The sequence below is a fragment of the Rhizophagus irregularis genome, chromosome 10 (assembly GCF_026210795.1).
Source record: "Rhizophagus irregularis chromosome 10, complete sequence".
In the NCBI taxonomy this organism is placed as follows: domain Eukaryota; kingdom Fungi; phylum Glomeromycota; class Glomeromycetes; order Glomerales; family Glomeraceae; genus Rhizophagus; species Rhizophagus irregularis.
This window is the reverse complement of record NC_089438.1, coordinates 4777313-4791578: the sequence shown is the minus strand read 5'-3', so window position 1 is coordinate 4791578 and position 14266 is coordinate 4777313. Positions and strand designations below refer to the sequence as shown.

Below are 14266 nucleotides of genomic sequence, written 5' to 3'. Positions count from 1 at the left end.
CCGATGCAAAAAAATCAATTTAGATCTTTTCGGAAAATTTCCAAAAATTTTTGTGCACTGGTCCTGTTAATAAGTCCTGTTAAACAATATTATATATATAATAATGAATGATTAATAATTAATTAGTAAAATACTATATAAAAATCTTTTCTAAAATTTAAAGAAAAAAAAATAACTAATCTTTGACAAATGTTTAAAATAATGTATTTTTATATTATATTATTTTTTTTTCAATTAAATATGAATCCGTATGTTGGTAATTTTTTCTGTCATCATTATTTGTATGATTTAGATCATGTATCATCATAAAAATTTAGTATATCGTGTTCATAAAATTAATTGTAATTTACTGTAGATATTAACAAATTAAAAAAAAAATTTATATATTCATAATTTTTAATGATTTTTTAAATAAAGAAAAAAAAAATAAATAAAATATAAGCTGTTTTCATCCAAAAATCATTTCTTAACAAAATAAATCATATTCAATAATTATGCCTGTAAAACGCTTTTATTTTAACATTTTCATCGTAACGTCACGATTGTCATATGATACTTCGATCACATGACTGTTATGCGTAGTTAAATTGGTTAATTGTACATATAAAAAATCCAATTAAAGTGTACGTATTTCCTGTCACACTTAATATATCACAAGTATAATAAACTAGAAAAAAAAATCTTCCTTTCGATCGAGAACTCGATCAAAAAATTTATGGTTAAAACATGACAAATAAGTTACCGAATAGTTACAAATTTTATTGATTTTGAGTCTCATTAAAACCAACTTTTGACATTCTTTTCATTCCTAGGTTATGTATATTTTTTGAATTTTTTTTTGGAAAATAAAGAAATATCGACCAAAGATGCTTTACACGAAAAGTTGAAATATTTTGAAAAAACGACAAGCTCTATTTTTTTAAAAAAAAGTTCAATAAGAGCCGAGTGTTAAATGTCAGTATGATAGTGCTCTATTCAACTTTTATGGAGTAAAGAAGACGGTCATATGACCTTAAAGTTTTTGATGAAGAGAAATTTTCAACCTTTGAAGATGGCTGCGGTGGCGAAGTAAAGGTGATACAAGTAATGATGATTGATTGAATAGATAGTGGAACGACTCCATCTTGCAGATCCTTAGATTAAGAATGATAAGAACGGAATAATAATATATTCCAAAAAACTCTATTGTCAAGTGGGAAGATTTTTATTTGTAACTGCGGTACTTTCTGGAAGGATGATAATACTTATTGGGAATTTATATTAGTATGTGAATAATGTGATGTATGCAGTGCTTTATTATTATCTTTTGCGTCTATGTAGTTAAGAAGTGTAGCATTCTTGATGATTTTCATTTAAGAAATTTTTTTATTTTTTAAAAAAAGATTTTAAACTATCAAATCAGTAATTTGTATAACGACAACTTTTTTTTTCTTTCTTACGTTGATTTGCGTGCATATCATAAATTTAGGTAGTACAATGTTGCTTTTTGTAACATTCATTTTGGTTACACATTACTATTCTTATATGTATAAATTCGGGAATTAAATTCCGGTTGCATCCTTTCTTTTTTTTTACTTAAAAAATCAATAAATATATTTATAAAAGATTTTAAAGCTTTATAACATATTTCATAATGTCTTATAATCCAAAAGTTAATAATGCACTTAATAGATCATATGCATTATTAGATAACACTCTTAATTGTGATACATTTTATGAACTTAGAAAACAAATACTTCTTGATGATGAATCACTTACGGAAAATGAAAAATCTGAAGCAATAAAAATAATTACTAAAACTTATGATCTTAACAAAGTTACTTTTAATCAAGGAACAAGAAGAATTTGTGAAAATTGTAACCAAGAATGTTTAGCTACGACATATTGTGAATATTGTGTTCGAAATTATTTAAAAGCAAAATTTTCAAATTGGACATCTGAAAATGTTATTATTGATAATTTAATACAAGAATGTCAAATGAAGACAATTAAACCAAGCCTAATACCAGAATGGATTCCATATAATAATCTACAAAATATTAAATATCTGACAAAAGGTGGATTTTCAGAAATTTATACAGCAGTCTGGATCAATGGATCATATGATGAATGGGATTCTGAAGGGCAACAATTAAAAAGACTTGAAAATTGTTATGTAATACTTAAAGAATTAGAAAATGTTGAAAATGCAAATCAAAATTGGCTTGAAGAGGTTTGTAATCTAAATATTAAAATAGTTGACAAATTAATTTTTTGCTAAAAATTTTATAATGGTTTATTTTATAGGCTAAATCACATTTAAATATAAGCAATAAATGGAATGGTATTGTCCAATGTTATGGATTAACACAAGATCCATCAAATGGAAATTATATGCTTGTGATGAATAAATATGATATAGATTTAAGAAAATATTTACAACAAAATCATAATCAACTTACATGGAAAGAAAGAATTCAAATTATTACTAATATAACTCTTGCACTTCGAAGAATTCATGATGAAAATGCAATTCATAGAGATTTGCATTCTGGAAACATACTGTATAATTTTGGTGAAGTATTCCGTATTAGTGATCTTGGATTTTGTGGACCTGCAGATAAACCATTAAAAAGTATATATGGAAATCTTCCTTATATAGCACCTGAGGTTATTATTGGAAAAGAACAGACTTTTAAATCTGATATTTATAGTATTGCAATGCTTATGTGGGAAATTTCATCTGGACAACCACCATTTATTGATTGTGAACATGATTATGATCTTGCTATGAATATTGTTAATGGAATAAGACCTAGGATTATACTAGGAACTCCTTTAGAATATAAAAATTTAATGAAACAATGTTGGGATGCTGATCCATTAAAAAGACCTGATAGTTTTATACTTAGTAAAAAAATGAGTGAAATTAATTTATTTTATCAAAGTAAATCAAATGAATCATTAACTCAACCAGAAGAAAATAATAATTTTGAAATGGAAAATTATACCAGCAGTGGCAAGCTATTTACAAGTAAACTTCATCAATTTGATAATCTTCCTGAACCAAGAAATGCAACAGAAGGTATTTATTGCTTTTTGTTAATTGCTTAAATAGTTTATTAATATAATTAATTAATAATGTTTATTTTTTTTTTAATTTAAATATTATAATAGAAGAACAAGAAGGTATAAATTAAACAAATTCTTATATAATTTTAATTTATAAAAATTAATGATAACATGGTTAATTTTTTTATAGCATTTTATAGTAACAAATCATATAATTTTCATATTCCTAATAATGGTAAGTACAATTACATTTAGTTAAATATTATATAATGAAGCGTTATTTATTGACTTATTTTGCTTTTTTAGTTGATGATTTTGATAAATTAAGTAGTAAGAAAAATAGTACTTCAAAAATAAGTAGCTTATTTAAAGGTAATTAAATAGTATATTTTATTTTGAAATGAACGAATAACTTATATTTAAGATTATTTAGTTAGCAGCAAAAAGTTATCCAATATATTTAAAAGAAGCTCAAAAAATGGCAAGTAAAATAATTTAAAATATATTAATTTTATTATGATATTAAACATGATTTATTACTATCATTTACTAGATGATTATAAGATTGAGTCAATGCGAAAGCGAATAAAGAAACTTCATATTAGCGATAATGGTATGATTAAACAATTATTTAAATTATTAAAATAATTATTTTTTTGATTTTTTAATTTTAATTTATATTTGATAGACGAAGATGATACGTACAACAATCCGAATCTTCATTCAGAAGAACAAGATGAATTGGAACTTCCTAAGAATTTATTTTAAATGTTGAATTTTATTAACTTAAATTGTTACAATTTAATATTATAGATGCTTAGGTACAAATGTTGTATAAATTAAACGACACTTATACTGTACATCTTATTTTTTTTTATCATGAATTATGATTATTAAGTATTTTTTTATTTTATTTTATTTTTTTATTATATATTATAAAATATCAGTGTGTAGTATAAATACGTTTTCGTTAAATAAATCAAATATATTTTATGAATTAAATTTTTAAATCATTTCATGTCCATACAAGCAACGTTTATATTTAAAGTGATTAACATTTAATAGTTATATAAAAAATTACGGTAGTCAGATGAATTGTCGCAAAATTTTTGGCCAGAATAATCAGGATTGTCATAATTCTGGGAGCAATCAGATGACTAATCACATGATGCTTATACATTATTGAAATGCTTCGTAACGACGTAACGTCCAACAGCTAAAAGATTTTGAAATTAAATTAAATTACATAATTTACTTCATTATTTAATTAGTTATAATTTTTTTTAAAAAAAAACATTTAATTTATAATAAAAATAATATTTTTCTATCTCGTATAAAACATTCATGAAACCCTATTTTTTCTTTTTAAAGGGTTAAAAAATAAAAAAAAAATACATTGCGTGTTAAGTTTAAGTATATTTAATGAACTTTATTTTAGTACAAAAAAAGAAATAAATAAATAAAAAATAAAAATATTACAATTAGAAGGAACAGATAAATAAATAATTTAGATGTAAAAAAAAAGCTTAATAAAGTTTAATTTATTGTATAATCAAGGAATTCCAAATAAATCACCTATTTGGAATCTCTAAATTCGACTATTTAATTATTTCTCGAATCTACTGAATATAATTTTATGGTCTTACAAGTATCAAATTTAAAAAAGAAGCTTAAGACGAACATTCTTTTTAAATCTGGTGATGTATTATAAAAAGTTTCTATGTAATGTTAAATAGTTTAGAAATAGTTACTAATTTTAATAAAGTTAGACATTAATTTCATTGCAAATATAAATTCGTCAAGGTGAAACTACGCAGAAATTTGGATAGAACGAACATTACACTAGTAAGTAAATGATTTGTAGGTTTCACTTAAATCAAGTATTATACATATAAAAAGTTTTGAATTTGAATCATTATACCTTGAATACAGTAAAAGTCTGTACGATTCAAATATGCAAAGAACTTTGTTGATCATTAAAAATTGATTACGACATTATTATTGGCATAGTATAACTTTCAAAGAACGCGAGTTTAAATTAAGTTTAATATATTTGTTAAAAGTATCACAGTAAAAGGAAAAAAGACTTGAGGCGATTTATTCACTTTAATAAAATGTAATGTGCAAAATATTTCTGAAATGATTTAAGAAAAATACTTGGGTTTATTACATATATATATAGTATATGTAGTACTTTATGATTTGGAATTAGATTTAACGCTACCTTATTTTAATTATTCGATTCATAACGATTATCTCAATGATAATGATTAGTTCCTTTAAAAATTCTTTTATTAATTGATTATTTTTTTAAAAAGCTAAATATATATTATCAATGATTCGAAATAATAAAGGCTTAAAAATAATACTGTATAGCAAACTCAATTTTTTAACATCGTCGTGTAAGTTATTAAAATCCGCAGTATAAATAAAATCCGTCCTTTTACAACATTGATATTTACAATGTATTTTAATAATTTCTTTTGCCTTATTTGTAAAAAAATTTCTGATTTCTTTAAATTCTATTTTTTACATTATAACCTTTAAAGACTGCTCGTCAAATTACATTTTATAAATAACTTATACTATTGTATCATGAAATCCATTTTAATATTTTAATACAGTATATTCCTGTAAATATTTAACTTTAAGTATCTACGTTAATATGGCGAGAGATCTTAATATCACATGATCAGAAAACAATCATCTTGTTACGTATACTACGATGTGAGTTATTTTAATTAATTTTTGAAATAATACAATTAAATCATAAAGGTACCACTAAATGGAATGAGGTTAGTTAAATATCATTTGTGGAAGATATTATTTCATAATTTTATAATTCGCTAAAATAGTAATACAGTAAGTATATCAGATGATATTGCGTCATTTAAGCTATTGCCTCAGTAAAAATTGTCAAAACTCGGCAGGAAGACTATTTTTGGGAACATATTTATAAATTATTAGATTATATAATATAAAGTAATTACAAATAGTAAAAATTTAAAAAATCAACAGATTATATGGTAAATGTTATAAGTGGTTGATTGTCATATATATACAATTCATATCGTATTATTGAAATGTTCAATGGCGTCACCATAGCAATGTTACTATTTGGATCATTATTACGTTGGTACGTTGGTACGAATTGTATGTGACAATCTCGTACCTGTAACCAAATACTAAACAAATACTATACATCTACTGTATATTTATTTCTATAATCCTTATATATTAAATTTTTAGGCAGTACTTTGTTTTTCACATAATTAATTTAGATAAATAGAATTAGTAGTGGTAGCCCGTTGATCCTGTTAGAGTACGTATAACAAGTCCAATATTTTGATACAGGCGTATCGTACAATTAATTTTATGTCATAGGAATCATGGGACAATCTAAAAGTGACAGTTACACCGATTTATTTTTATGTAGATTTCGATGTTAAAGATACTGGCTCAGCTATTTCTTTTTCTTTTTCAAATTTTATAAATAAACTTTTAAAGTTTTATAATATATTTTCACTTTCATTATATGTAAAAGTTTGTACTATAATTAATAAATCTTATGTATTAATCATAAAATTCACAATGATATATACAAACAATATTATATGAATTTAGAAAACAATTGATTCTTGATGACGATTCTTTTTACAGAAAATGAAAAATCTGAAATAATAACTAAATCTTATGATTAAGCAAAGATTGTTTAATAATAATAAAGAATTTATGAAAATTGTGACTAAGACAAATATTGTGAACGTTGTGTTTGAAATTATTTAAAAGCAAAATTTTCAAATTTGTCATCTGGAAATAATAATATTGATAATTTAATATAGATTGTTAATAAAAAAATATCATTATAAAATTGTAGAATGAATTCCATTTAATAATTTACAAAAATATTAAATATTTAACAAAAGGTAGAATTTATACAGCAGTGTAGTTTGGATTAAGAAAATTTTATTGAATGGGATTCTAAAAGCAAAAATTTTAAAAACTTGATCAGAAAGTAATACATATAAGGTTAGAAAATGTTGAAAGTGCAAGTCAAAATTGGTTTGAAGAAGTTTGTAATTTAAAATGTTTCAGTTAGCCAATAACATTATTAATCTTTTAAATACAATTTATTGTGGGTAAAATACACTTAAATATAAGCAGTAGATGCAATGATATCCAATCTTATGGTTTAACACAAGATTCATCAAATGAAAATTATATGATTGTTAGTTAAAAAAAAAAAGGATCGCAATATCGACAATGCAATTTAATTGGCAACTCGTAATGTCGAACAGAATCACGTTTCTTGAAAACCTTTGGCTAAATTAAATTTTATTCTTCGACTGTTTTGTTTTCTTAACACAAACATACTAAGTGCATCAATTTATTTCGCATTTTGATATTTCACGTCTATTTAATACATATGAATACATTAATTTAAAAATAGTTTAACTATTAATCGTTATTTGTTATTCCTTTTAAAGAGTTTAATTATCCGAATGAATTTTCTATAATCAACGATTTTTTTTCCTTTTGCATTCTTTTAATTTTTTTTTTTTAATAATAATTTTTACTATTACTACTACTACAGCTGTTACTATTATTGTTAAATTCATCTTTTAATACATAAGAGAAATTTTCTTTATCGACATATTTTAATTACATTATTACGTTAATACTCAACTCACATATATTAAATTGTTGTTCACTATAACATATTTTCAACGGCATGTTAGTGATAGGATTTTGTCCTTTTCTTTGTTTTCGATTTCATTACTAGTCTATTGTAAGTTAGCAATCTGGCTAAATTAATCGTTAAAACCTAATTAAGCAAAAACTCGGTTAAATTTCAAGAACAAATTTATCCAAAACGGAAAAAATTTTTTTTGGTTACCATATGATAAAAAAAGAATTTGATATAAATATATCACTTTATCAAGTCTTGGTTATATCAAGAAAATGAATTAATTTTTTAAATATTTTTTTTTTTTATTTATTATCAGCAAGAAAATTCATTTAATTATATTATAATATGATCTCGGAATTGTTCATCACCTTTCATTGATAGGTATCGTATTGATAATTTATGTGATACATTATTATTATAAATATTTTAATCGTATCAATCCTTTACCTGATTCTTTTCCATTCCCATTCTGGAAATTTACCTCAACTATATAAATATTGCATGGTGAAAATCTCATAAAATTTTTCGAATCTAATCATAAAAAATATGATGATTTATTTGAGTTCTATTTAGATACACACTTTATAGCTCTAAATCGAATAGAATATATTGAAAAACTTTTATTAGCCTCATCAAAAAATCTATATATTTAGGAAATTTTCTGATAAAAATTGTAGAGGATTTCATGAATTAGGGGAATATTATTAAATCTTGAAGATATAATCGACATCTTTTTTTTTTACACAATTTACACAAGCTATTTTAATCACCAAAATTTGTCAATGAAGCTCCTCGTTTGGTAAATAAACTTTTTAATGAAATTCGTGATATTTCTATATGGTTTAATCAATTACAAATGATATGATTATCCGAATTATTAACTGGTGAAAGATCTTATATTATAGCTGGATATTTTAACGAACTTACTAGTGAGAACGAAAAAAATGAACGTCAATCTGCACTAGTTGCTAAGACTGTAAAATTTGTTCGTGTAATTCGTAAATATTTTTTGGATTTATTAATGTTTCAATTCGTATCTTCATTTTAAAGACATTATTTTCCATATTTTAAGAATAAATCGGATATGATTTTATTCAAAGCGTCAAATTTATAAATCAAAGAATGAATACAATTATCAAAAAGATGTATGTAGTAGACAATACTCTATTAGATAAACCTTTACCAAATGACCTTTTGACATCGATGATCACTGCAAATATATCACGTGGTATAAATTATAATAAAATTGATGATAAAGAAGTTATGAGACCTATGACTGATCTTGAAATACGTGTTATTATTTTCAATGGAATAATTGCTGGAAATGATACTGTGAGTATATTTTTGGTACTGTACTTTTGTTAAATATTTGAAATATTTGACAAAATTTTTGGGTTGTATATTATTTTAAAATTTTATTTTTTTCTTCAATAGACTGATACTATTTCATTCATTGTCTATTATCTTGCAAATTATCCAGATGTTAAAAAGAAAATTTTGAACGAAATCGATAGAATCTTCAAGATGACAAGACACGTCCAGTTACCGAAAATGATTTTCATAATTTAATGTATCGTGAAGCGATTGTAAAAGAAGTATCTCGCATTTCCTCAGTCGTAAATTAAGATCATGATGAAATAGGGGGGTATCAATGTGAAACAATTATTAGTTGATGGTATTCATAATAATGAAGAATATTGGGAAAGAACCAAATAAATTTTATTCTGATAAATGGATGATTGAAGGTTAAGAAAAATTCATTTATTTCGTTTGGTGGAAGTCTAAGAGTTTGTCCAGGAAGAAAGTTGGTAATGATTGAATTAATTTGTTTAATGACTTTATTATTTATAAAATATGAAATTGATTTAATAGATAATAAAGCTCCTTTAAAAACTGAATTAGGTATTATAGCTGCCTGTACTGAATTATTAATTAAAATTAAATTAAGAAATTTAAAACATTTTTATGAGTATTTAAAAGAATGAATAATATTTAATAATAACGTAAATTGAATTTTTCAATCATATTTAAAAGTAAAATAAAGAAAAAATCTTTTATTACATATGTGAAATTGACATTTGTTAAATTTTTTTTTATTTTGATACTGATTAATTTGAACTCTGGATACCAAATTCTTATGACGTTATACTGTTAGCAAACATATTTTTCATTAATAATTATTACAAGAGTAATAAAAGATTTCAAACTATAAAAAAAAACTCTTCCTTTCGATCGAGACTTAACCAAACATTTTATGGTCAAAAAAAATGACAATAAGTTATATGAAAAAATTGAAGAATTTACAAATTTTATTAATTTTTGAGTCTATCCTTATTAAAATCAACTTTTGTTATCCTTTTATTATAGATTATGTATATTTTTTGAATTTTTTTTTTATTTTTGGAAAATAAAGAAATATCGACCAAACCGGCCAACGATGTTTCAACAAAAAGTTGAAATATTTTGGAAAATGATAAAGAAGTTCAAGCCTTTTTTTTTTTGATAAAAAGTTCAATAAGGGTGTTTTTATTTAACTTTTATGGAGTAAATAAGATGTTATATGACCTTAAAGTTTTTGATGAAGAAAAATTTTCAACCTGCTGCGGGTGGCGAAGTAAAAATGATAGTCACATGGTAACCATAAATAAAGAAAGTGTGATTAAATAGATAGTGGAACAAGAAGTCACCTTGCAGATCCTTAGATAAGTACGGAAAAATAATTTAATATTCCAAAAAAAAAATTTTTATTGTCAAGTGAAAGATTTTATTTGTAGCTGCGGGACTTTTTCTGGAAGGTTTGTAATATTTAAAGTTTTTTAAATTATAAAACAAATCACTGGGATTATATTACTAGTATGTGGCGTATGCAGTGCTTAATATTAGCCTTTTACGTCTACGTAATTGAGAAGTGTGACATTAGCATAGTTTCTTGATGATTTTTATTAAATAAAAAAAAAAAATTTAACCTATCAAATTAGTAATTTATATAATGACGACTTCTTTTTTTCTTTCTTTTTTATGTAACGTTGATTTGCATGCATATCACAAATTTAGGTAGTACAATGTTGTTTATGTAACATTCATTTTGGTTATACATTACTATTTTAATCTGTATAACTTCGGAGTTAAAACGCCGGTTTCAACCTTTTCTTTTTTTTTTTATTTTAAAAAATTAATAAGCATATTTTTATAAAAGAATTTAAAGCCTTATAAAATATTCATTATGTCATATGGTGAAAATAAATCAATTAATAATGCACTTAATAGGTCATATGCATTATTAGATAACACTCTTAATAGTGATACATTTTATGAACTTAGAAAACAAATACTTCTTGATGATGAATCACTTACGGAAAATGAAAAATCTGAAGCAATAAGAATAATAACTAAAATTTATGATTATGCCAAACTTCTTTTTAATGAAGGAACAAAAAGAATTTGTGAAAATTGTAGCCAAGAATGTTTAGCCATAACATATTGTGAATATTGTGTTCGAAATTATTTAAAAGCAAATTTTTCAAATTGGACATCTGGGAATGTTATTATTGATAATTTAATACAAGAATGTCAAATGAAGACAATTAATCCAGACTTAATACCAGAATGGATTCCATATAATAATCTACAAAATATTGAATATCTAACAAAAGGTGGATTTTCAGAAATTTATACAGCAGCCTGGATTAATGGAGCATATTATGAATGGGATTCTGAAGGGCAAAAATTAAAAAGACTTAGAGAAACTGGTTTAGTACAAGCAGTAATACTTAAAAAATTAGAAAATGTTGAAAATGCAAATCAAAATTGGATTGAAGAGGTTTGTAATCTAAATATTAAAATAGTTGCAAATTAATTTTTTGTTTAAAATTTTATAATGGTTTATTTTATAGGCTAAATCACATTTAAATATAAGCAATAAATGGGGCGAGATTGTCCAATGTTATGGATTAACACAAGATCCATCAAATGGAGATTATATGCTTGTAATGAATAAGATGAATATAGATTTAAGAAAATATTTACAACAAAATCATAATCAACTTACATGGAAAGAAAGAATTCAAATTGTTACTTATATAACTCTTGCACTTCAAAGAATTCATGAAGAAAATGCAATTCATAGAGATTTGCATTCTGGAAATATATTATTTAAAAATAGATTTAGTATTAGTGATCTTGGATTTTGCGGACCTGCAGATAAACCATTAAAAAGTATATATGGAAATCTTCCTTATATAGCACCTGAGGTTATTATTGGAAAAGAACAAACTTTTAAATCTGATATTTATAGTATTGCAATACTTATGTGGGAAATTTCATCTGGACAACCACCATTTATTGATTGTGAACATGATTATGATCTTGCTATGAATATTGTTAATGGCATAAGACCAAAAATTGTACCAGGAACTCCTTTAGAATATAAAAATTTAATGAAACAATGTTGGGATGCTGATCCATCAAAAAGACCTGATATTAATACACTTGATAATAAGATGAGAGAAATTAATTTATTTTATCAAAGTAAATCAAATGAATCATTAACTCAACCAGAAGAAAATAATAATTTTGAAATGGAAAATTATACTAACAGTAGCAAACTATTTACAAGTAAACTTCATCAATTTGATAATCTTCCTAAACCAAGAAATGCAACAGAAGGTATTTATTGCTTTTTGTTAATTGCTTAAATAGTGTATTAATATATTTAATTAATAATGTTTATTTTTTTTAATTTAAATATTATAATAGAAGAACAAGAAGGTATAAATTAAATAAATTCTTATATAATTTTAATTTATAAAATTAATGATAACATGGTTAATTTTTTTATAGCATTTCACAGTAATAAATCATATAATAATTTTCATATTCCTAATAATAGTAAGTGCAATTACATTTACTTTAAATTTTATATAATGAAACGTTGTTATTGACTTATTTTGCTTTTTTTAGTTGATGATTTTGATAAATTAAGTAGTAAGAAAAATAGTACTTCAAAAATGAGTAGATTATTCAAAGGTAATTAAATAATATATTTTATTTTGAAATGAACGAATAACTTATATTTAATATTATTTAGTTAGCAGCAAAAGGTTATCCAATATATTTAAAAGAAGCTCAAAAAATGGCAAGTAAAGTAATTAAAAGTACGTTAATTATAATATAATTTTATTAATATTAAATATGATACAATTTTTTTTAGATACTCAAAATGATTATAAGATTGGAGCAATGCAACAGCAAACAATGAATCATCATATTAAAGATAATGGTACATAAACAATTCTTATAATAATTACTTTATATTATTATTTTTTTTCATTGATTTTTTAATTTTAATACATTATATATTTGGTAGATGAAGATGAAGCACATAACAATCCAAATCTTCATTCAGAAGAGCAAGATGAATTGGAACTTCCTGAAGGTAAGAATTTGTTTTTAAATATTAAATTTTATTAACAATTACATAATTTAACAATATTTTTTTTTTTATAATAGATATTTAGATACACATTATATAAAATAAACAATATTATTACGTCTGATTTTTTTTCTTATCATAAATTACTTAAACGTTATCGTTAAAGAAATCTAAATTATAATTAAAATCATTCAAAAATGAAGTCTATCCCCCGAATATAAACAATTCGAAGTAACTAAAATCATCCAAAGAGGTACTGGTGAAGGATTTCATATGGAATAATTTTGAGATCTAGTACGAGGGATATAACTTTGATGAGTTATTTTTTTTTCAAGATTCTTGGTTGTAATCTGTTTATTATTTTTTTTTATATTATTATATTATGACATGTTTTTATAAAATAAATTAAATAAATTACATATTTTTAACATATAAATTTTTATAAACATTTTACGCACATACGCACGGCAATAAAAATTAAAAAATGGTGAAAAAAGTTTGAAAGTTTGAAAAAAGTTTATTAATCCAAGTTTTCTACATTGAACTATAATAATGTGACATAGTTATGATTATATAACATGTTTATATTGTACAATATATAGCGTGGGTGTGTAAAACTGCGTTAAGAAAAAATAAAAAAAATGCTTACGTTCTAACTAATGAAATATTGTCCCGATTTTTTATCTACTGTATTACTAACGAAATTTTAAGTAAATCTGTATCTTTATTGACAATTTATTTTTTTTTCGTTCTCCAGTTTTTAAAAAACTGGATTTTTTTCTTTTTCTTAAAAATAAAAATTTTTTTTGTTCTCTTCAGTTTTGTTTAAACTCGGATTTTTTTAAAAAAAATTTTTTCTTTCTTCCGGTTCTTTTAAAACTGGGGTTTTTTTTAATAATATTTTTTTTTTTCCTTTCGCGGTTTTCTAAACCGGATTTTTTAATTAATTAATTTATTTTTTTCGTTTTTCTTTTATCCTTTTTTCTTTTTGTTCTTTTCCCCTTTAGGTTTGGATCAGTGATCGGTGAGCTTACATTTTATTTATAATTTTTTTTATTTTTTTTTCTACCTTTTTTGCCTGGATCGGTTGATCA

General features: G+C 23.3%; 2 protein-coding genes across 2 annotated transcripts; both read left to right on the top strand.

Annotated features, from left to right (window-relative positions):
- Positions 1 to 2976: 2976 nt before the first annotated feature.
- Positions 2977 to 3819, top strand: OCT59_002466 (uncharacterized protein; the record flags this gene model as incomplete). Its single annotated transcript, XM_066144523.1, has 7 exons — positions 2977 to 3064; positions 3157 to 3168; positions 3242 to 3286; positions 3358 to 3423; positions 3485 to 3532; positions 3605 to 3664; positions 3740 to 3819. The coding sequence occupies 7 exons, from the start codon at positions 2977 to 2979 to the stop codon at positions 3817 to 3819; spliced, it is 399 nt and encodes a 132-aa protein (XP_065995679.1).
- Positions 3820 to 12318: 8499 nt separating this feature from the next.
- Positions 12319 to 13257, top strand: OCT59_002465 (uncharacterized protein; the record flags this gene model as incomplete). Its single annotated transcript, XM_025321556.2, has 8 exons — positions 12319 to 12406; positions 12497 to 12508; positions 12581 to 12628; positions 12701 to 12766; positions 12828 to 12875; positions 12951 to 13019; positions 13107 to 13175; positions 13250 to 13257. The coding sequence occupies 8 exons, from the start codon at positions 12319 to 12321 to the stop codon at positions 13255 to 13257; spliced, it is 408 nt and encodes a 135-aa protein (XP_025168597.2).
- Positions 13258 to 14266: the final 1009 nt, after the last annotated feature.